The following is a 27,632-nucleotide window of genomic DNA, read 5'->3' as shown; positions in this document are numbered from 1 at the left end:
AGGGTTAGTTCACCCAAAAATTCAAAACCTGTTATGTTGTGTTTACACAAGGTGCAGCAGTCGTAAATAAATTGCACTATTTGCGTTTAAATAGACACTTGAACATTTTGTGTTTACTCGTTTCATGTGAATGATGGAGGCTTTCAGCTGTGCTTCAGACTGAGCCGAACACCGTTTGATAAGCTGTTGTTCGGTGTCGGCAAGAGGATTTCTCCTTGGGACACCAATAACAGGCACTACGTCATAATCATGCCCCTACAAGAGCAAGCTTCTGATTGTTTAATGTGACCTGAATGTCCGCTGAAGTTCAGATTTTCCAACTCGAGTGATTTACACATTAAGCACCATTACATTTGCATCTGGTGTGATTGCACCATCACGGTTTCTTCTGTTGAACACAAAAGTTGATGCATTAAAAAGTGCTGGTTTCTGGCTTCCACAGTTGCCCCCCACCCCCCACCATCCTTTTTTTTTTATTTTATTTTATTTATTTATTTTTTTGGTAGTCAGTGGGTACCAACATTCATTGATGTATTTTGCTTGACAGAAGAAAAACATACTCAAATGTTTTAAACCACTTAAAAGAGAAAAAATCATAATGTAATTGTAATTTTGGGTGTACTATCCATTTAAATGATGTGACTGGAAAAGTTGAGGATAACAGAAGAGTTAATAGTCATCAGCAAGAAAACCACAAACTGACTACAGGAAACCAAGCTCAGCTAAAGTCCATATAAAATCACATTTACAACTGCACATTAAGACACATGATACGGGGTCAAAGTCTGGCATGGCTGAAGGCACGGCTACTGAACAACCGTCTTTAAAAATACAATCTCAATAAATACTCTGTGAAGACTTGATATTCACTCACAGGTAAGTTGTGGAAATAATTGCCTTTAATATACTTCATCTGCTTCAGAAGAGTATGTGTAGAATTAGAAATTCTATTTTATTAAGATTAAATGTCAGATTAAAGCACAAGCTAAATCTTATTTAGTTTGTTTACCAAGTAAAGTATTAAAAATTATATTTTTTATAATTCACTGTAAAACTAAAATACTAGGTTTTAATACAGAGTGTGTTTTGTGTTGCTTCAGAGTATTTACCATTGTTGGGGATGTGATGAGTGGGGTTAAATGATGTGAAATGAAATGCTTTTAATATTCCTGAAAAAGGAACAGTTGAATATTAACATCACCAGTACAGCGAACAGAGTATGGAAATACTTAAATCTAAGTCAATAATCATTGATGATGTTGTATCTGGACCGGAGGTTTGTAGTTCCACAATTGTCATTTTGTTGCTTCAGTTGATTTGTGTTCTGACTGTGTGCTACCACTTGTATTGTAATTCCTTCCGTTAAAACAGGATGTCACTGGAACATTTTGTCATATTAGATTCCATTGCCACCATAATATTCAGATGGTTAGAACAGAAATTGCTGTAAACAACGTGAAAGCATGGATCCCCCCTGCTTTGAATCGATGTCTCTTTGTGATTGTGCAGGGAATATTTTGGCACATTTTGGGCACTGTATACCAAATATGTTTTTGCTGTGTCTTGCTTTAAACTGTGTGACACAGCCTACCTACATTTTTCTGCTAACCCTGGTCATCTTTTATGACCATACTGAAACCCATATAGTGGTGGCTACTTCCTGCAAGATAACACTCCATTTTACAAAGCTGAAATGTTTAATTTGTACAGATAGGCCAGCTGTGATGGCAAATGTAACAGAGGCCAGCTAGTGAGATGCTGTTCAGGTAAAACTTTTAGCCTCCTTGTTAGAGCAACTGACTCCCCAGCAAGGAATCACAGATTTGATTTTAGCTCTGAGGGAGTGGGTGGTGTAGGACTGGTGGGTTACATTTGTGCCATGACTCGGATGGGAGTGAGATTTAGGAGTGTTGAATATATGGCGGAGTAGGGCGGAGGCCAGCTAGTGAAATGCTGTGCAGATAAAATCTCAGTCTCCTGATCTCAAAAGGTGCTCTAGCAATAGATGCTAAAGGCCATGGTCTTTAGCCTCCTTGTTGGAGCAACCGACTCTCATGCAAAGAATCGACGGTTTGATCCCAGCTTGGAGCGAGTGGGTAGTGTAATGCTGTGTTCACACCAGACTTGGATAAAGCATCAAACGCGTTAAGTCGCTGCAAAGATGCGAATAGACATCCTGTGTCACGAGTTGAGCGTTATGTGCGCTTGACACGTTTAACACAAGAATCATGCGATTTGCTCAAGTTTGAAAATTTGTACTTTAGTGGGTATCCACGTTAACCAATCAGGAGCTTGCTCTTGTAGGGGGTTGATTATGATGTAGTGCCTGGTGTTGGTGTCCCAAGGTGAAATCCTCTGGACAACAGTTCATCAAACTGGGCTCGGCCCAGTCTGAAGCACTGCTGAACGCTTCCATCATACAGGTATAGTTTCTGGAGGAGTTGATGAACTCACAGAGCTGAGTGCACCTCAGAAAGTATCTAGTGGACTCAGACACAGCGCCAACAAATTTACGCTGTTTTTCAGCCTTCCTAAAGCACAGCTAGTTTCTCAATAAAATCCATACTAGCCATTTAGCAACAAGCCAGAGGACCAGGCAGACAGAAGCCTTGACACGAATCGGCGTCAATTGGAAAGTAAATTTGACACGCAAATGTGACGCACAAATGAAGCGAATAAACTTAAATTGTTCACACGTCTATTTATACGCAAATATCGTGATTTATTTGTGCATGCCACATCTGGTGTGAACACAGCATAAGACCGGTGGGCTACACTTGCTTAGAACAACTTTCATCTGCCCATGTTTTTTGAGTTTTGTGGGTTAATGTTAAAAACAGAATTTCAGCAGTCTGTCTGTTATTGGAAGATAAGAACTATTGTAGGTGATATATTTTCATCATTATTTTTTATCTTTTCAGCTATGTCATCCTCCAGTAGTGTTCTGTTTGAGGAGCTTCACTGTTCAGTGTGTCGGAATGTGTTCACTGATCCAGTCAGCACTCCATGTGGACACAACTTCTGTAAGAGCTGCCTGAACACGAGCTGGGAGAACAGTCAGAACTGCATCTGTCCATTGTGTAGTGAAACATTCAGTAAAAGACACAAGCTCAAAACCAACACGACACTTAGAGACATCGTGAAGCTTTTTGATGAAAGGTATAGCCTCAGAATATCTGGGGTTCTCTGTGACATCTGTGATGGGAGAAAGATGAAAGCCATGAAGTCCTGTCTGACATGTCAGACCTCATACTGTGAAACTCACCTGGAGCCTCATCTGAGAGTCCCGAACTTCAAGAAACACAAACTAATGGAGCCTGTGAAGAATATAAAAGAATATATATGTCAGAAACACGACACACCTCTGGAGCTGTTCTGTAGAGATGATCAGATGTGTGTTTGTGTGTTTTGCACTGACGGAGACCACAAGACTCACAACACTGTTCCTCTAGAGGAGGAGAGTAAAGAGAAGAAGGTATGAGTTACTCCCAACAGGAAAACTCCAATAACTTGGTTTTAAATATTTGATCAAGATCTTCTGTTAGAAGATTTAAAATCCTCAACAAGTAATTAATTGTGTGCTTCTGTCTGTACATACTGTAGATTCAGATGATAAAGACTCAAAGAGATCTACAGAATATGATCGAGGACAGAATTGAGAAGATTCAAGACATCAAACACTCAGCAGAACACATGAAGGTGAGTTAATTATCTTCAATATTTGGTGGATGAAGTTTAGATTTCTCTCCTTAAAATATAACTGTACATTTCAGAAAAACACAGCACGAGAGAAAGTGTCCTGTGTTGAGCTTTTTAGTGATCTGCTGCGCTCCATTGAGAGATGTCAGGCCGAGCTGCTGAAGATCATAGAGGAGAAGCAGAAAGCAGCAGAGAAACAGGAGGAAGAGCTGATTCAAGAGCTGCAGCAGGAAATCACTGAGCTCAAGATGAGAAACACTGAGCTGGATCATCTCTCAAGCACTGAGGATCATCTTCAGCTCCTACAGGTCAGTGTATTTCTGTCTGCTCACATTACAGGGCGACACTCACACTCCTCCTGCTGAATGATTTCTTCTCTCCCTTGCTGTAGATTTACCCATCCATATGCAGCCCACCAAACAGCAGGAACTGGTCTGAGATCAGTATAAACACTGATGTGAGTGTGGAGATGCTGAGGACGGGTCTGACTCAACTGCAGGAAACTCTAGACAAGAAACTAAGTGAAGCTGGTAAGTCAATATAAAACACGGTATATTATTATTATTTTTAATAATTTGACTAGTTTGTACACGTGTTGTTTCTTGGTTGTTTCCTCTTGTAATTAAGTTTCCTTGTCCAGTGTTAAACATTTGTGTGTCCAGCTGCCATCTCTTTTACTTGGAGCAGAGAGATTTCTCCCTGAAGGACCTTACCTTCCTGCATGCTTTGCAGTTTCTATGTAGTCAGCCTCAGTGAGCAGTGCCGTGTAAGCTTGTCCATGTCTAAAGGCTGACAGTAACTTTGACTAAGTGCATGTAAATATAGCACAATATACTACCAGTAGTTTGGCTGATATCCTCTTTTGTTGTCCATAACCAAAAGGAGATGTTTGGCATTATCTTAGATTAGCCAGTTGCCTTAATCAGTGAGCTCTTTTTTATTTTGACTCTCTAAATGAGGGATTCTTGATTCTTCTGTGCTCGCTGGTCCCACACAGCTGTCCATTTTCATCCCAAAATCTCTGCTGGCTTTCCTCAGCTTTCAAACTCCTTCATGCCCAGAGTCTCCCCAGTTCTGGCCCAGTTCTTTATCTCCTTCATCCCCTGAGTCTCCACATGCCCTCTCTAACTCTCCATTTCCTTCACTCCATGAGTCTCTACTGGTTTTCCTCAGCTCTCCATCTACTGAGTCTCCACATGCCCACTCTAACTCTCCATCTCCTTCACTATATGAGTCTCTACTGGTTTTCCTCAGCTCTCCATCTACTGAGTCTCCACATGCCCACTCTAACTCTCCATCTCTTTCACTTTAAGAGTATCTACTGGTTTTCCTCAGCTCTCTATCTACTGAGTCTCCACATGCCCACTCTAACTCTCCATCTCTTTCACTTTAAGAGTATCTACTGGTTTTCCTCAGCTCTCTATCTACTGAGTCTCCACATGTCCTTTCTAACTATCCGTCTCCTTCATCCCCCGATTCTCTGCTGCTCTGCCACAGCTCTATCTACTTAATCCCCTGAGTATCTGTTGGTCCCGCCCAGCTCTCCATCTCCTTCACCATCTTATCTATTGGTCTGCCCCAGCTCTATTTATTTCACCGCCTAAGTATCTTCTGTTCCTGCCCAGCTCCTGCTCTCCTTTGCCTTCCAGGTCTCTGCTGGTTCCAAAAAACACCTGGTCTCTTTCATCGCCTGAGTCTCTGCTGGTCCAGCCCAGCTCCTGGTCCTCTTCATTTCCAGAGTCTCAGCTGGTCTCTTCCAGCTATCCATATCCTTTGTCCCCCAAGTCTCCTGTGGTCCCACCTAGCTACTCCTTGGTTTCTTGAGTCTCCACTGTCTCAGCTGATCCCTTCCACCTATCCACATGCTTTGTCCCCTCCCTAAGTCTCCAGTGGTTACACCCAGCTACATGTCTGCTTGGTCTCCAGTGGTCCTGTGCAGCACTTTTTCTCATTTATTTACTGAGTCTACTCTGGTCAGCTATTCTTCTAGCCATGTCATCACTGGCCATTGTAATTCCCTCAACTTGCACTTAGCCAACTACATCTGGCAGTGTGTATTATTATCAGTACTTCTATTAGTCAGCACCATCTGGTCATTAGACCCTCCATCTCCACCTCCAGCCTTTAAGCTATAGACTCAACCTCATCCCTCAGACCCAATGGCACCATACTGGCTCCATGCTCCTATGAATGCAACATGATGCATCATACCACCATCTCCACCAGGTTTCTTCATCCCCTACCTCTACCATCCACCTGCCACCACCTCGAGACCCCTTCACAATTTGTTTCATCCATCTTTGTGCCCCTCACTCCTTCCAGCTTCACCATTGTCCTCAGTTTCTCTAGCTTCATTGCAGACTTTCAAATCCCTGCTACAGACCCTTGAGCTGTCAACTCTGCCTTGCACTCCATTTCCTCATCTCCACCACCATTAGCTTTATCTTTGCCAGTCAGCTCCCTGGTAAAGTCATCTACATCTCCATGGCTCGTTTTTTCTTCAATTCCTTCGAGGGCCGTCGTTATGGCTGTTTCTTTTCTCTCTGCTGCTCTTTGGTGCTCCTTGGTCCCCCCCACGACTATCCTGATTCCTCAGTTTGTCACGTCCTCCTCATCCTCCTCCAATGTCCTCTCCCTTTCCCCAAATCTTGAATTTGTAATGTCTTATTTTGTTTATTTAGATGGATTTTTTCAAGTTTATTTATAAACAAATTTCGAGAGAATCACATGCTTATGATTGACCACAGCTGGTCTTGCATTAGCTAATACACGATTTACCAATCAGATGATTCCTAAGTCACTATAAATAACAAGAGATTCATACCACAGTTATCTTTGTTTTGAAGAATCCCCCCTTCCAGCCCTACTCATCCTCCTTTTCCTAGATTGGGCAACACATCGGGCCAGTGGGCCTGTAGTTAGCACTGTTACCTCACTGGAAAAATGTCACTGGTTCAAGTCCTTACCAGGCCAGTCAACGTTTCTGTGTGGAGTTTATATGTTCTCCTCATGTTAGCGTGGGGTTCCCCGGTTTTCTCCCACCATCCAAAGACATGCGACATAAGTGAATTGACTAATCCCAATTGGCGTCATAGATGTGCTCCTAGTCAGCAGTGGGGGGTTCTCGAGATCTACCTCAGCTCAAACTCCCCTCTTGCCCTGCAAATGGGAGGAAACCCTGGGCTCAAGGATCTTATGAGCTCAGGAGTCTTTGCCGGAAAAGCATTGTAAGAGTTGAAATATTGCAAATATTTTGATATCTTTGACAATTCAAAACATGAGCTGAAAACAGAGACTGGTGACTCCACAACCCAGCAGGTTAGAATGCGGGAAAAAGCAGTTCCTGCTGCATTTGCATCTGAGTCTGCTGAAACTCGGATTCATCCACCCCATCTCACACATATGGTCATTTCAATGTTTGAATGTTCTAGATTAACCAAACTGACTTTAACTAACATGTTTGATATCATTTGAAATGTCTCAGTGCGATTGGTACAATGGTCTCATTCTCTCAGAAATAGACATAATCAAAACAATAAATATATAACTTCAGGCATCTTTTGAACCACTGTGAAGGGTGTGACTTTTCCACTAAGTGTGAATGCCTTTTGTTTTACACACACCCCCTTCCTTGAGGGAATTCTTGGATTATTTAAGGTAAGGTTTGAGAAGGCTCAGGGCGATTCTGCCTAACCAGATCAGCCCGTAACATGGAGCCTGCTCCATGTTATGTATATTTTGAAGTCAGGAATGCATCTTTTTCATCTTGGATTTGTCTTTGATAATTTGATGTTTTGTATTGATCGTTTATGAATTGACTGATTGAATTTGGCATAATACATTTACCTGACTAATAAATTATGTTTTGAATTATTCAAACCTCGTGTTATTATCACTGATAAATGTTGTTGTCCATAGCACTACAAGCCACTGTACAGGTTAGTAACGGACTAAAACATGTTAGATGGAGCAGCGTGGCACGCTATACAATGTTGTTAGAGATCCGACTAACAAATTGGCATTAATTCAAGTATACTTAGACTGTAAAAGGCCAACTATTTAGAACAACAAAATATTGTTGAAACTACTTTAAATGTGGATATTTAGGCCTTCATCTACAAACTTATAATCCTGTGCGATTATTATTAAAATACTTCGTCTTGATTAAGTAGATAACAGATCTATGGGGACCACATAAAAATCTCCTAAATTGAGTAAGTAGTGTTCTGCCTTTTTAGGAGAGTGGTTAATCGCCTCTGTTTAATGACCAAGACTGACAAGCTTGTATTAAAAGATTGTATTCCCGGCCGGTGCAAGACTCGGGATGCTATAGGAATCTGAGTAAATGAGAATAAGGTATAATAACAAATCAAAAGAATATTCAATCATAATCTAAAATAATGTGAAAGGAAACAAAATAATCTTCTCAATGTTTTATAATTGGAGTCAGATAAAACGAGGATAAATATATTAATATTCTAAACCACCTCATACTAAAATTGGAGTCGGATATGAGTTAAGTTTAATATAGATCATCATTGTGCACTGGAAAGACCGAACATGCAGTGAACCTTCATCCACCAGTGGATACCGTCATTGGACCAACTGGCTGGACCCTACAAGCATGCCAAACATGCTTTATAATCAATGGTTTGCGCATGCATTCATTTGTATTAACATTTGCTGAGATGAGTAAATGACATCAGCAAGACACGTACATTAAAGGGACACTTTGCTTTTATTACAGTACATGAATGTTCAGATGTCTTTATCTTTTTTTTTATTATTTGTGTTGACAGTGTTGAGGAGGATGCAGCAGTATGCAGGTACAGTGACTGATCTGTTCAATCACCTAGTAATTTACTCCACCAATAATTATAGCTTTCAAACATACACATGTAAAGTGATTCGTTTGTGATGACGTGATTTATATTCTCCAATCTCTCTCTCTGTTTCTCAGTGGATGTAACTCTGGATCCTGATACAGCTCATCCATGTCTCATCCTTTCTAATGATGGGAAACAAGTGAAAGATGGAGAGATTAATCCAAATATCCCAAACAACGCAGAGAGGTTTGATGAATTTGTCTGTGTTCTGGGGAAAGAGGGATTTTCTTCAGGGAAATTTTATTTTGAGGTGGAGGTAAAAGGAAAGACTGAGTGGGATTTAGGAGTGGCCAAAGGATCAGTTAACAGAAAGGGAAGAATCATAATGAGTCCTCAGGATGGATTTTGGACAGTGGCTCTGAGAAAAAAGAATAAATATTGGGCTTGCCCTTGTGTCCCGCTGTCTCTGAGACTGAAGCCACAGACAGTGGGGGTGTTTGTGGATTATGAGGAGGGTCTGGTCTCTTTCTATGATGTGGAGTCCAGATCTCATATGTACTCTTTCACTGGTCAGTCTTTGTTTTTTCAGTCTGAGCAACTCCATCCTTTCTTCAGCCCATGTCTCTATGAAGAAGGTAAATATTCAGCTCCGCTGATCATCTCTCCTGTTAATTTCAGTTAATGAACACACAGCCCGGGTAAAAGATTATTTTGTACTATGAATCTAAATATGCTTGTTTGCTTTTTTTACATGATTATTTTGTTCTTTGACATTGGTAGATCCTGTAACTACATTATTTAGCTGCAAAATCAACAAAAAAATATATTTATTGTCCTGAAAGTTATTTATATTTCAAACAAAATACAAACAAATCTATAATTCACATTCGTTTGATTGTAATTTCATACATAATATATGTTGACTATTTCAGTATTTTTGTCTTTTAAGAACATTAACAGACTCTCCAGATCCTTTTATAACCATTTTATTGTTTAGTTTCTAATTATGACTATTATCTTTTCATTTGTTTTGTAAATCAGACATTTACACATTCAAATGCAACAACTTTCAAATTATTCAACATATTAAAGATTTTAGACTGGTTAAGTTTTGACTCTTTAAAAATCTGTCATACCGAATAGATATGAAATGGGAAAAAGAGTTAATCTGAGTTTGGTTTATGAATAAATGAATCATAAAATGTAAACATGAGTTCAGCTTTAGGACTGATGTATGTGTGTGTAACAGCAGTGTTGATGGCTATTATTAAACAGTACCCTGTATACACACATATGTCACAAAATAAAATATATCCTCACAGGTAAGAAAGGCTTTGATAAGCAAACATAAATATTGACAATAAGAGAACAAAAACAGAAGCTCCACGGTACCTGCTTGATGCTCAAGAACAAACATTGTTGGTTCTGGTACAAAAGATTTGTTTTGAGTGAAGTAAATGCCCTTCACTAATCATTTGGGCCTTTTACAACCACAAGAAACCGCTCATTTATGCAGAGATCCAATAGATGTATAACATTCACATAAAGATGGTTGTGTTTCATCATCAGGGGCATGAAGCACTATAGTTATTGTAAGTAGTTTTATTTTGCATAAGCTTAAGTTTGTTTGTTGTGAATTGTAACGTATACAAAAGATAGTGATGTGCGGATCGATACTAAAATATTGAAATCTCCGAGACCAGCTTAGTATGTTTTAGAATCGATTATCTTATCAAATTATCGATATTTTAGTCATTCAGAGCAAATGTGTAGTTTATTGGAAATATAAATGCAGCGGAAAGTAACCACAATTACCCTAGTTTATCTGAATAATGGCAACTTAGTTGGAACTACTTGTTCTTCCGCCTGCCAAGTCATGTGCGTAATATGGCACTGTACAACTGCAGAGCACGCTAGCTAGCCACTCAGTCCACTCCACTGGCATATGTTCAGTCACACTATCATTAGATGTGGGTGACCGCAAGTGAAGTATGTGTGGAGCTACTTCACTTCCATAAACTCAAATGATGCAGTTTGTGACACGTGTAACAAAACAGCGAGGTACTGTTGTAATAACACAAACCTAATCAAACTCTAAATATAAATCACAAGACAGAATATGACTCTGTCATGACTAGGTGGTCAGAAGAGGAGGAAAGGAGAGGCACAGGTGAGGCTAGGGCGAGACACTTTGACAGTCCTTAGGTGCAGCAGGTAGGCACTATCTAGGTACAGTGGGAGAAATTGTTGCGATGTGGCTGTATTTTGGGGGCTTGGGTTTTTGTGACAATGATAAACCAACGGAAAATGGTTCAAAATCTTTAAGGGGACCGGATTAACATTTATTGTTTATTGTTTTATGTTAAGATGTTCAGGTAGGCGTTTTAAGATATACATGCTCAGATGCTGTCAATGAATATGTAAATTGGCTCTTTTTTTGTATGATAACTCTTCATCAATAAACAATATACAAGAATAACCCATAATATGTCTCATATTCAGTATGAAGTGACAATTTTAAGTACACTACTTGTCACATTAATTTACCAAACATTAATTTTGGGTAAAGTATCGGTATCGGATCGGTATCGCCGATACTCGCCTCCATTTTACTTGGTATCGGATCGGATAGGAAACCAGTGGTATCGCACATCACTAACAAAAGACTGTGGGTAACTGGAAAAAGGATACACCTGATGGATTCTTTAAAACTTGAGACTTGAATTGCGATGTCCTTGATGACTTAGCATTTTAGATACGTCTTACTTGGATACATGGATTTAATAAAGAAACACTGAAATTTAACTCAGAAGCAGAAATGAAATAATCCTATGCTTTAGCGTGTAATAGACTACCGGTGCAGGTTACTAATGCTGAATTATATAAACTTTTATTGAAATAAAAATTCTATTTCGAATGTGATGGTTTGCAAACTTTTGTAAATGTATTATTGTCATGACCAAACTCCAATCTTGATCCTCTCTTGTCTTGCTTCTATATCTGATAGATTCTGACTATCAATTAGACAAGACCAGTGTATGCACTGCATAACATGTATATAATGTTAAAAGGATAGTTCACCCAAAAATGATAATTATGTCATTGTAAGATGGCTAAATCTCTCTAGAATATCAGACCCTAATAACTCTTATGGAATTTCATGAGACAAGATGCAATGTTCTAATCTGAGAAATGATGAACAAATCAGCTGTTCTATCCAAATCACTGTTGACAATGCAAACACAGGCTGGAGAAACAGAGCTACACTACAGCAGGGGGTAATGAGAGAAAGTCAGCCTTCTCCTTCCACCTCAAGCCCCCTTCTTGACCCTTATGTTACTTTCTGATTAGAGCACATTTCACATAAAATGTTCAAGGTTGTAATATTGTGTATCTTGCAGCACTATATTCATGTTTGGTATCATTTTTAATGTCTCTGTGTGATTGGTAAAGTGGTCTTAATTTTACAGTAATATTTCACTGGTATATGTTGATTTGGTTTTTGACTTTGATAAGATCTTGATAAGATGCTCTCCCTCCTAAGAGATGGTTAAGTCAGGCCAGGGTTTCTGTGACACTTCTATTGTCTTGAATTTATGGCTGTTTGTTTTGACTTGAGTATATAAGGTAAGATGTGCTTTAGGACAGGGGGAGATCTTGTAAAAAGACACCCCATTGCAGCATCTCTGAGACTTATGCTGCAATGTATTTCTCTGGTCAGGTATGCATCGCTAACTCTTTGATTTATCTTTGATTAATGGATGTTGTATTGTTACAGTCTCATCTCTGAATTGGCTTCCTGATGATTTATTATGTAATTGGCAGAATACAATTTACCCTGACAAATAAAATGTTAAGTTTTGATTAATTCTGGAGTTTTGCGAATTCATTGTATCCAGTAGATTATGAGGAGTCTTCATTACCTTTATAGTATGGCATAAATTGAATTGATTAATAGGCACATTTGATTATTTGTAGCCATAGCGTGCCGATAACATGTAGACCTTTTAGTCATTTGACCACTGGAAGTAGCAAGTTGTATGGGCTTGGCTAAAAATCTTTTTATTTAGGGATTAGGTGAGCGTTATGCTACCAACCTATCTAAATATTAGTTAATCCTGCATCCTCTGACTATTTTTAGAGTGCCGACATATTGTCCGTGAGAAGAAGCGCAAACCCGGGGTGTGGAACTCTGAGCAATGTTGGTCCCTAATGAACGTACAATTTAGAATATCAGACCCCAGAAAATATCAAAACTCTAAATTAAATCATAAATGATGAATGTGATCCGTTCTTACAATTAGAAATACAATCTAAATTTTAGGATCATTTAAATTGAAGTCAGATTGAATTCAGAGCTAAAAAAACGAATATAAATAAATTCTAATTAATAATAAAATTCTTTTCAGAAGCACTAGAAAAGGCTTACATGCATTAAACCTTCGACGATGCTTTTAGTTTCGTCATTGGGCTAATAGATGGACTCCTACATCATCATAATATGGAAGTTAATATAGATATTTTGGAAGTTAATTGGTGCTAGCAACTAACATTCTCTAAAATATCCTATTTTCAACAAAAGAAAGAAAATTAACGGTTAAAATTACGAATTTTGAGTTACTTGCAAATACACATATTATGTTAAATGATAATGGACTGTTATTAGTTTACATTGTTACACTTTATTAAATTGTAAGCATTTTTTCTTTGTTCACCCATAAAATTCATTTAATTTTACATTGCAAATGTTGCTTGTTTTTTTTTAACAATCAGAAAATCAGCCAGAATGAAATGCTTTGGGTCATTTGAGAGCGGATTTGCTTGTTGAATTCATTAACATAAATATATTTTCAACCCAAAAATGGGTAGGTTCAGTATGGTTGGTACAAACTGCTGGATTTTTGTAATTAAATTGATACATTTCTTAGATTAAATAATAAAAAATAAATATGTTGTAAATATAAATCACATGAAATATATATATATATATTGCTATCTGTTAAATTATCTTAAAAGGTTTGTATAATTTGTGCAGCGTATTTTATGTTTACAGCAGATTAAATCACAGCATCTGAGTGTAGCCGGCCAGGGGTCCGTTCTTCGTAGCTCCCTTAAATGATCTAAGATGATTTGGCAAATCCTGGATCTTTTATTCTTGATAACTGATCTCTGGCTAATTTGGTTCTTCAAACAAGTTCGCGAATCAGATTAGAATGTCTGGATAAACTGATCTGAGATCGCTGCGTGTGTTGTGAAGAACAGATCTATCGATCCTCGAAATCATGATCAGCAATGCAACGATTGGCTGATGGCACAGCGGCATAATGACATCATCTGATTAATATTCAATTATCCATGTAAGCAAAATTACATCAAATTAGCAGTAAACGGCTTGTTAAATATGACACGCAATAACCTTCCACAGTTGTTGTGAGCTGCAAGCTTTACACTTCCATAAGTCAAGAGTATTCATCATGTATGCATATCAATGTATTTAGTTCTACATATTTAAAAGATTTTCTTTATTATAGTAGCCGTTTTTTAATCGGTGTAAAAAATAACTGGATGTTTACAAAAGCATTTTGATATTGGTAAAGGAGTCTGCAACTTTGGTGAGGTAATCACTGCCATATTAACTGTCAAAACATGTTTATGACTATATTAATGTATTTCTTTTAAAAAGGTCCCATATTGTGCATTTCTATTATCATACACAAATTGTACTAAATCGATCTAAAAAGTTCATATCAATAAGTTTTCTCTTTGGACCACCAGGTGGCAGTTTTTGTACTTTCATTTCGAGGGTGCAGATTGCATAAGTTTTATTAATATATATAACTTTATATATTTTATTAATTACTATAACTATATAGTATATATATAGCACAGTGATTCGGCAAAATTAACATTAAAGTGAGCGGCGTTCGCCTGACAGATCCATATGTAATTAGTCTGTTGTCTCTGCTTGTTGCTGGCTGTATGTGGGCGGAGTAATACACAGAGGTGAAGGGTGAAGAGGCCTTTGTGTGATGTTACTGGCAAAATATTGCATGGCTAAAAGCCAATCAGATTCAAGAACTGGACAGAACTGTTGTATACATTTAAATAAGTGTATCAATTGCGTGCACACAGCCTGCTTAGCTTAACAGACGACAGATATAAAGCGTGAGGAGCAAGTCTTTTAAATGCCGGCAAGTTCCATCATAGACATAGAGCAACATTCAATATTATTATTTTTTTGTATAGAGGTAAAGTTGGTTTTAAATTCGGATATTTAGACATTTTCTTTAATAATATAATTTCAGAAAAGTATTCTTTGCAAATTCTAAATAGGGAAATCATATTAGCAGCAAATGACTATTAAAGTACAACATTGTTCACAGTGCATTAGATAGTGTTTATGCTGTTTAGAAGTCATACTTGCATGCTAATTCCGATCGAATATTGTAAGTAACATGGTAAACAATATAGAGACTTCTAAATGAACGAATGTGCGAATATAAAACCAACTTTATCTCTATTTTTTGTCACGAAGTACAGCGAAAAGCAGCCCATACAGTCACATATGCTATACATTTTATAGAGCAGTGTAAATATTGCATTTATGACAGCATTTAACACAAACAAATATGTTCAGATGAAGAAAAAACAATGAAAAATCACTTGATCATGTTAAAATGTCAGTTAATATGTCTGTATTTCTACACATTTATTTACACGTTTGCCTTACTGAGAGCAGGAAAGAGACAGGCTGCAATCTGGTAAGCTGTATCTTCATAATATCGTTCCATTAAAAACGATAAAAGGTTCTCTCGACAGCCTTTACAAGTGAAGCCATTATCTACACACAATATGAAATCCCAATTAGAAAAAAACACTACAAACTATAAAATACTATTTACAAAAATGCTTAACAGACAAATCCAAATGCCCAACACAAGTGAGCTGCACTCTAGACCAGTTCAGCTTGATGATGTATAATGTCTCTGACACCGCCTGTAGTCCCATTTAGCAACTTCATAGCAACCGTCTTTTTAAAGAAGCGTAACCGATTTAAAAATTCAAGAGTGTGCTGTAACTGATGTGTTTTATGTTGTAGAACAAGACATGAAAGCATCTTAAGTTTGTGTTAGCCACAAACCTTATTTAAGCTATTTGAACTGAAACCCCATGCAAAAAAACATGTTGACTTTGGGAGGAGGAAACCGGAACTGCTAAAATGCTAACTCGCTTCCGGGTTTTTGCATACAAATTGATGTCATAGTTCCTTCACTATATAGCCTACCATGTTTGTTTTCTGGATGAGTATATTTTTATAGTAGCGCCCTCTGCTAAGAAATCGGCGCTTAAGCGATATGCAGCAACCTAAAACTTTTAAATCAACTTTAAACGGAATATTTATTAAATATTTGAGCTATAGAAAGATGTATGTGAACCATCTGGAAATCCCTCAGGTACGTGACTGACCAACATGTTTGTCCGAGTCAGCAAGAAGCTTGGTTTAAAAATAAAACAAGCTGGACATAACCAGTGCCAGACATAACCCTAATATATATATATATATATATATATATATATATATATATATATATATATATATATATATATATATATATATATATATTAGCAACATCAGACAAGCACTGCTGGAAGTCGTGTGATATGCCTTAGTGTCCCACTAGTGATGATATACAGCCACATCACATTACTACTAATGTGATATTGCGGTAACACAACAGTTTGATGGCATAATTGTGTATATAAAAAAGATAATCTAACACAAAGAGTCAAAAAACTAGCAGCAAGTGCAGCACACAGGCTAATCCAGTGCAAATCCCTGCAAATATTTAATTATTAATATTTAAACCTCAATTAAATACAATATGAGGATGTTGATTGTCATTTTTATTCAAGTAGCTGAACATTAAACAAACATATATTACTATTTCACCTCTATCAGGATAAATAGGAGAGAAAGCGTGAAAATAAAACATGTGAAAAAATGACAAGGACAGTATTTGAGTTTTGCATTCAGTTTATTTAACATTGAACAAAAACAAGGAAAGTCAGCCCCCAGCCCTTTATAACACTTTATACAGTCCGTCACCCCCACACTGCAACAAAACAGTCTGTGCTTTAGCATGTAATGCTGACTTCACATAACACCCAACATACTCCTCTTCCTCCTTCAATATCTCCTCCCAGTCCTTCTTGATCTTCTCGTCCTCTTTGTTCATCCACTCTAAATTCATTCTCTTACTTTTCCATCTCCTCCTCTGTCTTTCCTTCTTTGACCTCTTTTTCACAACTTTTTTCTTCTTCCCCTCCTTTATCGTCTCCTTCTGTTTCTTTCCATGACTTCTCCCGCTCCTCCATCTTTTGTTCTTCCACTTATCTTCCTGAGTTTTCTTGTCCTCCTCCTCACTCATCTCCTCCTCCTCTTCCTCAATTATATTCTCCTCCTCCTGTATTATCTCCTCTTTCATTATCCTCCTCCTCCTTCTCTTCTTGATTTTCACCTCCTCCATCTCCTCTTCCTCTGTCTGCACCATCTGCTCCTCCACCTTAATTCTCTCCATTTCCTCCTCCTCCTCTTTTATTGTCTCTTTCTCTTTCACAGTTTTTTCCTTCATCTTTCTTTCCTCCTCTTCTTTCAAGTTCTCCTCTTCCTCCTTCATGATGTCTTCTTCATTATCTGTTAAAATAGAAATGATTGCAGTTTACACATTCAGAGGATGTTAAATTTCAGACGAGGAGAAAATAACAATTTAGAATAACAATTTTATTAATAACATTAGTGACAAATTGATATATATAGACGTATATATGTTGATTTACCATCAGAACTTTGTTCTGTTGACATGGGGAGTGTTTTTTGCTCCTCCTCCAAGTTTTCTCCCTGATTTTTGTCCTCCTCCACCATTAATATACTCTCCTCCACATCTGTTAAAAGAGAAATGATTGCAGTTTTCACATTGTCCACAGTCATTTTCATGTAGACGTTAAACTCTAAGACCAGGTAATAAAGTACAGTTTATTTAAAGCATTACAGTCTAAAATGTATCTAGAAGTAAATATGAGTTTTCATCATCATAACATGTTTCTGTTGAATTACCCAGAGTGAGGCAGAACATTGATTTGAAGAAGGAAGCAATCCGGCTTCTTTTCTTTTTCCTCTCCTCCTTCTTTTTCTTCTCCTTCTCCTCCTTCTCCTTCTTTTTCTCCTCCTTCTTTTTTTCCTCCTCCTCCCTCTCCTTCTTTCTCTCCTCCTCTAGACCTATTAAATGAGAAATTCAAGAGTTCACACTTGGATATTGCTTGATAATAATAGCAAGTTTGGCATGCTGTCCCTGGAGAGAACCTTAAAATTACTTTTAAAAAAAACTTAAAATTAATAATAGTTATTTTAAAGTTGTTCTACACTGCATGGTTCAAAATATCACCTGACATTGATAGGCCGCACATGAGTTACAGTAGTAACCACAGCAAAAAATGTACTTCTGTCTAAAACATTACCTGTTAAAAATACGTTTTTATGATAAACAGTACTTTCATTCCCGCTCTCCACTCATTATTTACTCACCCTCAGGTGTTTCCTTCATGGTTTTCTTTCTTCTAAACAGAAAGCAAGACATTTTGATGAAAATTCGCTGTTTGTTGAAACTGAAATATCGACCGCCACTATTACAAACCAACAAAAGATTCTCTGAGCTGCACAGCCAAAAGTATTCCACTGGAACGCGTTCTAAATCTACACATCATACTGTAACTATGGTAACAAGACACCGCAAACGCCTCGTAAATGAGTGAGAATGATAGCAAATGATATGAAAGCAAACATGGTTGATGAACAAATATTAACGAAATAAAGCGGTTTTAAGTGTTATTTGGATGAATTACTGTTCAGTGTTTGGACTCTCAGCAGTGAATATTTAAACACACTGAACTGAAATGAACCAATTTAAACTGAAATTAAACTCTGAAAACTGAACTCTTCTTCTATGTAAACCTGCATTGACCTAATAAACTTTGTAAAAGCGCTATACAAATAAAGATTAATTGAATATATATATATATATATATATATATATATATATATATATATATATATATATATATATATATATATATATATATATATATATATATATATAATTTATTATTATTTATTTATTTATTTAGAAATTGACATCCCTTGGCCCTGAAGTGCCACGGTCCTGCAGATTTTAGCTTCATCTTTCCTATATATGGACGTATTAAATAATACCTGAATTAGGTGTGTTTAACTGGAACTTGCGTTAAACTTTTCAGGTTCCCTCGGACCGCGTTTGGCACCCCTGGCATAGACTGTAGCCCAATGTTGTGCTTAGAAAATACCTATTCAAAAATGTCCACTCTCTTGATATGATGGATAACTAATTGTAGGCAAAGTGGCAAACTAATTCAACAGGCAAACGGCAGAAACAGGGTAAAACCGTTCAATATGTGATTCCTCTTTTTCACCAGTAGAGGAGACTGTTGACCTGTTGGCCAATACTGGACACAATCAGTCCCACTTACAGTAGCCTAATGTCCACAGATCTGAGCTTTATTGTCAAGCTGGCACTTTCTTTCCCCCCTTAGACTTGCCAAAATAAAGAAAAATACATGATTAGTTTATATACACTGTAAAAAATTTCCAGGTTTTCACAACAAGTTACTGTAATTTTTCACAGTAAATTACATTAGTATCCCTTCACAGTATATAACTGAAAAATTCACAGTAATATGTTGTATTCATAATTTTATTGTGAAATTACAGCAGGTAGCGTGATTACAGCAAATTACTGTGAAAAGGGCTATATCTTTTGCACGTTAGTTATAGAAATTCAAACCTTTTTTAATTCAACGTAGAAATTAATACAAATGAACTTTTAACAGATAATAACAGAATGTTATAGCCCCCAAAACGATTTGGTTACCAACATCTTTTTGGTTGTACTGCACCTTTATTTAATTTTATACAGTTAACATAGAATAGGAAATAATATTTAATGAACAACTGTGTGCTTAGCCAAAACACAATAAACTGGAATAAAAAGTAATTAATTAATGAAACCAAAGACTGTTAAACAGCCAACAATTATTTCAATGTCAGTGTAAATGTCTGCTTTAGACGGTTTCATGAGTATTGGGCACCTTTCATCGCCTGGAGGTCACTAATCTTTAATTTAGAATTAATATATATATATATATATATATATATATATATATATATATATATATATATATATATATATATATATATATATATATATTTTTTTTTTTTTTTTTTTTTTTTATCTATATAAATAAACCACAGATTAGAGTTTTAAACAACTACATTCTAGCATGAAAAACAGTTAAAACTTCATTTTCGGACGCATAAAGAGCCTTTGAAGACGGGGCAATTGTCCCAATAATGTCTAGCCTGAAGACAGGCGCCTCTCGGCGGATACATGAGTAATGAGCGCCGTTACCGCCTGGAGGTCATAGATCTCCGCTACCGGCAAAACACACTTAAAATTACACACAATCTTTACTAACAATCCACAGATTTGAGTTTTGAAGAACTACATTCTCGCATGAAAAAGTGTTAAAACTTTATTTCATTACATATTACAAGCAATATTTATAATATTATGTGCCTTCTCATCCACCATTACAGCTTGATGCAGCTTGGTGCAAAATGAATCCTGGGAGGAAAAAATAATACTTCTCAATACACTCCAAACGAACTTTATTCTTATTGTTAAAATCAGAGATATGTAATATTTTGAATGGCGAAGAAAATAATTAACTTTATATTTCAATCAATATATTACTTTTACACTGCTTCGGTTCAGGACTCGTGTGAAATTGAATCAGATTCAGATATTTTATCAGACGTGTTCATGAGCTCATAGTCATCAACAAGCAATTCGTGTACAAGCAGTACACGAACCAAGCAATATGATGAAATATTAATGAATTATATGTTTGCGTCTTACAATATTATACAAAACGGAATCGTTTTCAGGCGAATTCGACTCTTTACTGTTCACTTAAAGGAGCCGAATTCGACTCTTTACAGTTCACTTAAAGGAGCCGATTCATTTAACAGAACTGACTCGACTCGACCGCAAACAAGCGCCATCACCACAGACAACGCCTGCCTCGTCTCTTCACCCAACGGATTCATCCTCGGTAAGTGTTAAAATATGACTTTTGTCCGTTAAATGATTGTTGTATATGTATTTCTGTATAGTGCATGTCATTTAACAGGAATTTACCGAGTACTTCAGTTGTACTCGCACGTACAGGGTTTAAGCGCGCCTTTTTTTTTAACAAGAAATTAACGACGCCAGATGGTGCTTGTAGTGTTTTCTGAGGTATTAGCATAACGTTAACGTTAGTTCCTGAAATAAGAAAGGGAATTTTCTTTAATTAACTTCTTGTTAACTGCATTTTCTGTTTCAGTACAAGACTGAAGTTAAGGTGAAACGACTAAAGTTAAGGTAAGCTCTGGCCTTCACTTAAGTTAACGTTATACGGTTAGTCACCATCATGTAACTTACGTTAATTTTGTTCACTGTAACGTTAACGTTAAGTTAGTTAAATAAACTAAACTCATTATGAAACAAGTCTTAACTGTTTTATTAAATGAGGCTTATAATACAATTCAGTTGTATTCTTTTAAACTAACACTAACACGGTACATATTGTATATTTCTCACTGGTGTTAATGCAGTGCTAACATTTACTAATGAGAACTAATTGTATATTGTCACTAACTGTAGATTTTTTTTTTGGTGTTCAGGTGTACCTGATAATAGCTGAAGTGTGAGGTGAGTGTAAATTCTGAGCACACAAATATAACCTAAATTCATTATCACAATCTAAACCTATATATATATATATATATATATATATATATATATATATATATATATATATATATAGAGAGAGAGAGAGAGAGAGAGAGAGAGAGAGAGAGAGAGAGTATGTGTGTGCGTGTGTTAGGTTGAGTCCTATTCTACTCTTATTATATTCATATTTTTTTGCAGCCACAGCCATTGATGTTGAAACACTGATGCTACCAATCAACCCTCGCTTGATTATTAAAGGTAATGTTGATGCCTTCCTCATTTTTATTAGATTTTTAAATGTCAGGTTTTTCACAAATTTGTTGTGAGCAGTTTCTTGTACAAACTCTTTTTCTTCTTCCAGAAGTTCCACCAGTACCTCCAGTAGTAGTAAATATTAGACAAAGATTTTTTTAAACTATAGTTTTTATTTTTATTATCAATTTTACTGGGCATGTGTGTTTGTTTGCTTGGTTTTTAATAGGCAGAGCATAGAATGTCAACTTTGTTTCTACAAAAAAAATTAATTATTCACAAACACCTCTAATTTAGTCCTTCTTTCCCCCTTTTAGTCTTATTCCTTGGACTCGGAGGGTCGAGTGGTCATGGGACCTCACCTGGATTTCACAACTGACTTTGGATCTGGTCTGAAACTGAAGTATGCTAAAGATGCCTTTTGCACTCTGGAATTTAAGGTAATGTCAACAATAAATATTGTAACTGAGGTCTTGTTTTGGGGGGGTTAAACAAGGAATGTATAGGAGCACAAGTCATGACTTCCCTTGTCCCCTTGTTATAAAGGGCCGTGTTGCAGACACAATTTGTTTGTCTTTGCTGGAGACCAGAGGGGAAGCTGTCTTTAAAAGGATGGTGCTCTTATACCATATGTGAAGTTACCTATTCAGGTGAGTGGATTACATGCAAGTCATTGCAAATGCATAAATAGTGGGAAATTTTTACTGGGCAGCACAAATTAAGTGAAACTCAAAAAACGTTGAAAAATATTTGGAATATTTGCAAAAAACTTGATTGAAATGAATACAACTCAAGTGGTGTATCACTTCAATCAAGTTTTTTTGCAAAATTTTCCTAATATTTAAATTATGAAAAATTAGCTTGATGCAAGAAACATCCTGCTAGTATTCAAGAGCAAGTACTGTGATGCATGTGTTAACTTTGCAATAAGTGTGAACCCAGCATTAGATTATAGTCTGTAAACAGAAGGTGTAAATCAAATCAACTGTTTTAAAATGCTCTGCCTAGGTCATTAAAACCACTATTTGTTGTTGGACTGTTCTTGATTGTGTGTTTGTGATGGAAATGTTTTTGTTTAAATGATTGCAGTTTGACTGAGCTACAGTATTGTCAGCATGTTCAAACTGAGCTAACAGTAATTTTGCTCTGTAGTGCAGCAGTAGTGTCCCAGTAGTGTTGTATGAAGCTAACTGTTTGTCTGCCCTTTTGCTTATAGGTGCTTTTTGGGCACCAGTTTGGAGATGGAAGACAGACGAAGTCAAAGAAGCAGAGAAGACACATCAACCAGCAAGTGTGTAAAATTATCAGGAAAATGATTGACCTTGAATAGACGACTGCCTAATTTAGCAAGAAGTTTTGTCTCTCTCTCTTGTGTGTGTGTGTGTGTGTGTGTATATATATATATATATAATGAGAGAGAGCGCACTCTGAAGCACTGCTTTTTATATGTATGCTACATATGATGTCAGATTTTTTTATGAATATGTTCTTATAGTATTTTTTGAGGCTTCACCTTCACCTTTTGAAAGTTTTCTGAAATGTTTACACAGATGTCATTAAGCTGTTAAATAAATCTGTAAAATGTATGTGTGTTTGTTTTTATTTTGATTCTAGAGTCTTTTCAGATCACCCAAAAATGAAGATTCTGTCGTCATTTACGCATCCTCAGGTTGTTTGGACACAAAGAAGAATATTTGATATTTTTATTCCTGTGTTTAACAAAAAAAAAAATCATTTTTAACAGAGCTGGAACAACCTGAGGGTGAGTAAATCAAGATAGAATTTTCATTTTTGTGTGACCTAAAATTGCTTTGAAATTTTACAGCACCAAACTGTTAAATTACAGTAATCCGGGATATAACTGTAACTTTGCAGTTAAATCAGGTATTTAAACTGCAACCTACTGCTAAATCACAGTAATCGTTTTGCAAATTCACAGTAAAATATAGTTAATTCTACAAGATAATACTGTGAAATTACAGTAACGGACTTTATTATCTACTGTAAAGTTACAATATATGGTTGTAATTTCACAACAATTTAATGTGACAAAACCACAGTAAATTACTGTGAACTACCTCACAATAATTTACTGTGAATTTACATACAGTAATTTACTGTGAAAGTAATGCAATTATTAGCCAGTAATTTACTGTGAATTTAAGGTCAAATTTTTTACAGTGTAGTTGACCCTTATCTTCTGTTATGTGACAGGGCTATTGAAACCTTGATTTTGATTAGCTGGTGTAATTATTTTATAATTATTTTTAGGGAAAACAAACTGGGATCCTACACCGATTCCAATGTTAATTTTAAACACTTTTCAGGCGCTTAAAAAACATTTATGTGAGAAAAACATTTTCTAGGCATTTTTTTAAAGCCGATGTGAATCATGGAACTGTTTACGATTGTTAAACAAGTCCAAATGGTACAACTTGATCTGTGACATTAAGCAGCCCCTTTCTGGTCAGGTCTAACTGTAGTTCCCATGTGTTCTGAGTCACACAATTCCTCCTTGAATTTTATATGCACACATTTATTACAACTGTAATGCCAGTATAAACAACGAACATTTTGAATACACAAATTCCAGAAAGATATTATAATTAAAATACTCGTTCTAGAAGCCTCTTGTGAATCATAAATGACTCACCACAATGAATTAATTAGAGACTCTAAACCAGAGTTTTTCTAGATTTAAATTTTTTATTTTTAAGATATTGTCTCCATCTTTGGGCAAAGATAAAAAGGTAAAGTAACATTAAAAACAACTTTAATGATCTGTAAGCAACTCACAATAATTAGATTTGCCTAATTTGTTCAATAATTACATAATTAAAAATAAGAAATGTGTTTCTTTTTGCATGCTCAGTATTATTTGAGCATTATTTTGAGCATTTTATTATCAGCATTATTGTTTAAAAAAATGAAATAAAAATAATAATTCAGAAGATGTTTAAAATCAAGTTCAGTTAATCACAGGAATCCAATAAATATTTAATGATACATTTATTTGTATGGAGTTTTATCCAAAGCAGATGAATGTGACTATGGCAGTGTTTTCTTACACTGATAGTTGCATGGCTATGACATATCTTGGTATTAAATAATTATTCAATAAGACATTCTTTAATATGGAAACACATACATTTTATTAATTATAAAACAGATGGTATAGTATATGTCCTCATTATTCGACAAACAGCAGCTGCATACAGCACTGTATATATTCCTTTTAGATGAATATGTCTTTAAATGATCCACTTACGTAATTTATGTACTGAATAATATTTCATTGTAGACTGATGTATGTGGTGTAGTTGGAGTATTTAAACAAAGAATATAAAAATAAATGTCTTTCCTTGTCTTTAATCTCCTCCTGTACAGGAGCATTGTAACTCCCTGTAACTCATTTAACTTCCTAGACTTACACACAAAATAAATACAGCCCGAACACGTTCTAAACGGTCCATGGATCCATTTTTACATACACATTACTGCAAGTAAAACACGGCAACTTACCTAGAAATGAATATTACATCTTTAAAAAGCCTCAGCACATATTGGTATTTTATTATTTGGTTGTTTTTAAAAGCATTAAACACATTAAAGTCTACTGAGAACCATTTTGTCTGAAACACATCAGACTTTGACTCTGTATCAGGTGTATTTAGGCTTTGTTTTAAGGAGATTAAATTAAAGCATATTTAATATCATTATAAATATGAATTCTTACTATTTTCAGAACAACATGATATTGTAATACACAAACTCAAAGTTCACTGTTTTTTGTTGTTGTTGTTCTAAAATCAATTATAATCATGGATTGTTGGAGTCCTAACTCTTTGAAGCAAGCTTAGTACAACAGCACAATAGCTAGTAAAGCTTGAATCGTCTCCATATTGTGTACAAAACCTCAAATTAAAGTAATACTCACATTTATTCCACTGTTTTGTGTTCTGTAATTTTATTAAACTGTTTTGTAAGCTTACTGTATACCACAAACACACATACACATTATACACAATCTCACCGACTGAGATGTCTACAGTTTAGACTTAATAGCAACCTATAGTTACACATTAAATACAAAAGCATCCATGTTGCAAATACAACATGCAATACAGGTTATTGCAGGGGTGGGCAAACTCTGTCCTGGTGGGCCTATGTCCTGCAGAGTTTAACTTAAGTAGTCTGCAGTAATGTACCGGACACTGTCAAACTTCAAATATTCACATTTTATGTTATCTAGAATTTAATAAGTAGAATTAAAAATATAAAAGTAGTACCGACCTTCTGTGGTTTCTCTCTTACAGACAGACTGACAGCTGGAGCAGCATAAGCCCAATTATCACTCTCATTCCTTTGATAAGTGTACGTCACTGTTCCTTTGTCACATTTATTGTATTATATTATGACATAATAAAAATTTTTTTTGAAGTTTTTGTTTTTAATTGTAAATATTCATTTAGATTTTGTTAAATTGCTCATAGGATGAGCAGATAGTGGTAAATTTAGAATGTTAAATTATAATAAATTTAAATGGCAATGTAAAAGTTCCTTAGACCCTTTAATATACCTTAAAAGTTTTCAAGGGTTTGATTGTACTTTACATGTGCAAAACCGTCATTATACCACCAGCAGAAGTTCTGTCTGTTAATGATGAAAACTATAAAATAGTTTTAAATAAAAAGAACAAAACTGAAAGGCCAACAAAAAATATATTTTACCTAAATAAATAACAGATTAACAAAACCAAACAAACAACACCAACAACATGTAAGCTATCCACCTTATCTGCTTGCTTTACAACCCCAAATCAGACAAAAGTTGGAAATGTATGTATAACGCAATTAAAAAACAAAGTAGTGATTTCTTAATTTACTTTGACTTGTATTACAGACATTACAACATACATTATTTAATGTGTCCCTTATGATTTTCTTCCCCAAAATAAACACATATTCCAATTTTGTTTTTTTGAACACATTTTAGTTGGAACAGGGTAGAACTTTTAACACTTTGTAATGTTGCTATTCTTTGTGTTTCAGGTGTAATTTTGTCCCATTCTTCCTGCAAATAAGTCTTTAAGGTAGGCAACAGTACAGAGTATTTGTTGTCGTATTTTGGGCTTCAAAATATGTCACATTCTCTATTGGAGACAGGTCGGAACTGCCGGCAGGCCAGTCAGGTACCTGCATCCTCTTCCTGTGCAATGGTCACTGTAGCCAATAACAGTCATATCTTTTGAGATCGTGTACACAATGGGCAATTAGCGGTGTTCAAGAATTCAATCATCAGCATTAAAATGAACTTACTGCTTCTCTCTGTTTTTTTTTTTTTTTTTTTTGCTTTGTTTCTACACTGTAAAAAACTACTGGTTGACTTAAATTTTAAGCTGGATCAAATTTACCTTATGGCTCCATTCAACTTGTATTATGTTAACCTGACTTAACAAAGCTTGTGTAACTTATAAAATTAAGTCATAACATGATTAACTTTAATTAATTTTAATAAGTTTAATAAGTTACAATGAACTAAAAACATGTGCTGTCGGGACTAAATGATCTTATCATATTTTTACAGTGTATTAATCATGATCATGTTTTCATTTGTTTTGCAAATCTAAATCTAAATGTTCACATCATTAAACACTTATTGTTGGCCTTACACTGAAAAAATGATTCATTGCATTTACAAAATAGTTTTAAGGTTAGTGGTTGCTAACAATTTAAATGGGCTGAATTTAAACAAACATATTACATTTAGTAATGTCCAACTTAAATACTTTGTTTAAAATTAGCCCTTTTTTTATAATTTACTAAAATCAGTGAATTGTTTTTTTCAGTGTGCTTTGAATTGATTATAGACATTCAGATTTGCTTACAGCAAGTAATAAAGACACATAAATAAAATGATAACATCTGGACTTTTTACATAAAAAAATAAACCCTAAAATCTATTTAATTAATGACAGACGAGTTAACAA

At 35.7% G+C, this 27,632-nt stretch overlaps 2 protein-coding genes and 2 long non-coding RNA genes across 14 annotated transcripts in view; 3 read left to right on the top strand and 1 right to left on the bottom strand.

Annotated features, from left to right (window-relative positions):
* Positions 1-27,632, top strand: part of LOC147843062 (uncharacterized) — an 812,539-nt gene that overhangs the window by 245,722 nt on the left and 539,185 nt on the right. The window lies entirely within an intron of this gene.
* LOC100535633 (E3 ubiquitin-protein ligase TRIM21) lies at positions 73-26,967 on the top strand. Of its 8 annotated transcripts, none has more exons than XM_087260725.1 (9): positions 739-876; positions 2,922-3,475; positions 3,604-3,699; positions 3,774-4,007; positions 4,091-4,229; positions 8,499-8,525; positions 8,660-9,160; positions 25,960-26,017; positions 26,695-26,967. In XM_087260725.1, the coding sequence occupies exons 2-8, from the start codon at positions 2,924-2,926 to the stop codon at positions 25,983-25,985; spliced, it is 1,575 nt and encodes a 524-aa protein (XP_087116851.1). In that variant the 5' UTR covers positions 739-876; positions 2,922-2,923; the 3' UTR covers positions 25,986-26,017; positions 26,695-26,967. The 8 variants fall into 8 exon arrangements, 6 of the variants coding, with proteins under 6 accessions (XP_087116849.1, XP_087116851.1, XP_087116852.1 ...); XM_087260726.1 differs by lacking the exon at positions 739-876 and adding an exon at positions 1,099-1,276; XR_015495430.1 differs by lacking the exon at positions 739-876 and having other exon boundaries at positions 2,662-3,475; positions 26,695-26,735; positions 26,809-26,967.
* Positions 16,543-18,493, bottom strand: LOC137496156 (uncharacterized). Of its 2 annotated transcripts, none has more exons than XM_087260771.1 (4): positions 18,109-18,493; positions 17,641-17,802; positions 17,364-17,468; positions 16,543-17,220 (listed from the first exon to the last, which is right to left on the bottom strand). In XM_087260771.1, exons 1-4 carry the CDS (start codon positions 18,158-18,160, stop codon positions 16,607-16,609), a joined length of 933 nt encoding a protein of 310 aa, XP_087116897.1. In that variant the 5' UTR covers positions 18,161-18,493; the 3' UTR covers positions 16,543-16,606. The 2 variants fall into 2 exon arrangements, with proteins under 2 accessions (XP_087116897.1, XP_087116898.1); XM_087260772.1 differs by having other exon boundaries at positions 18,042-18,267.
* Positions 20,665-22,996, top strand: LOC147843066 (uncharacterized). 3 transcript variants are annotated; one of them, XR_015495471.1, is made up of 7 exons: positions 20,665-20,729; positions 21,003-21,040; positions 21,343-21,370; positions 21,596-21,649; positions 21,961-22,083; positions 22,190-22,293; positions 22,860-22,996. It is a non-coding gene; the product is annotated as an uncharacterized LOC147843066 (long non-coding RNA). The 3 variants fall into 3 exon arrangements; XR_015495469.1 differs by having other exon boundaries at positions 21,590-21,649; XR_015495470.1 differs by lacking the exon at positions 21,003-21,040 and having other exon boundaries at positions 21,590-21,649.

This window comes from Danio rerio, chromosome 7 (genome assembly GCF_052040795.2).
Source record: "Danio rerio strain M-AB ecotype USA chromosome 7, GRCz13ab, whole genome shotgun sequence".
Lineage (NCBI taxonomy): Eukaryota > Metazoa > Chordata > Actinopteri > Cypriniformes > Danionidae > Danio > Danio rerio.
The sequence above is the reverse complement of the archived record's forward strand: the minus strand, read 5'-3'. Positions and strand labels throughout refer to the sequence as shown.

Coding starts and splice junctions, on each gene's coding strand:
- LOC100535633 (XM_087260721.1), top strand. CDS start 2,804: ATGTTTTTTGAGTTTTGTGGGTTAATGTTAAAAACAGAATTTCAGCAG. Junction 4,008..4,090: donor ATCATCTTCAGCTCCTACAG/GTCAGTGTATTT, acceptor CCCTTGCTGTAG/ATTTACCCATCCATATGCAG. Junction 4,230..8,498: donor CAAGAAACTAAGTGAAGCTG/GTAAGTCAATAT, acceptor TTGTGTTGACAG/TGTTGAGGAGGATGCAGCAG.
- LOC137496156 (XM_087260771.1), bottom strand. CDS start 18,160: ATGTCTTGCTTTCTGTTTAGAAGAAAGAAAACCATGAAGGAAACACCT. Junction 17,803..18,108: donor CATGAAGGAAACACCTGAGG/GTGAGTAAATAA, acceptor CTCATTTAATAG/GTCTAGAGGAGGAGAGAAAG. Junction 17,469..17,640: donor AATGTTCTGCCTCACTCTGG/GTAATTCAACAG, acceptor CTCTTTTAACAG/ATGTGGAGGAGAGTATATTA.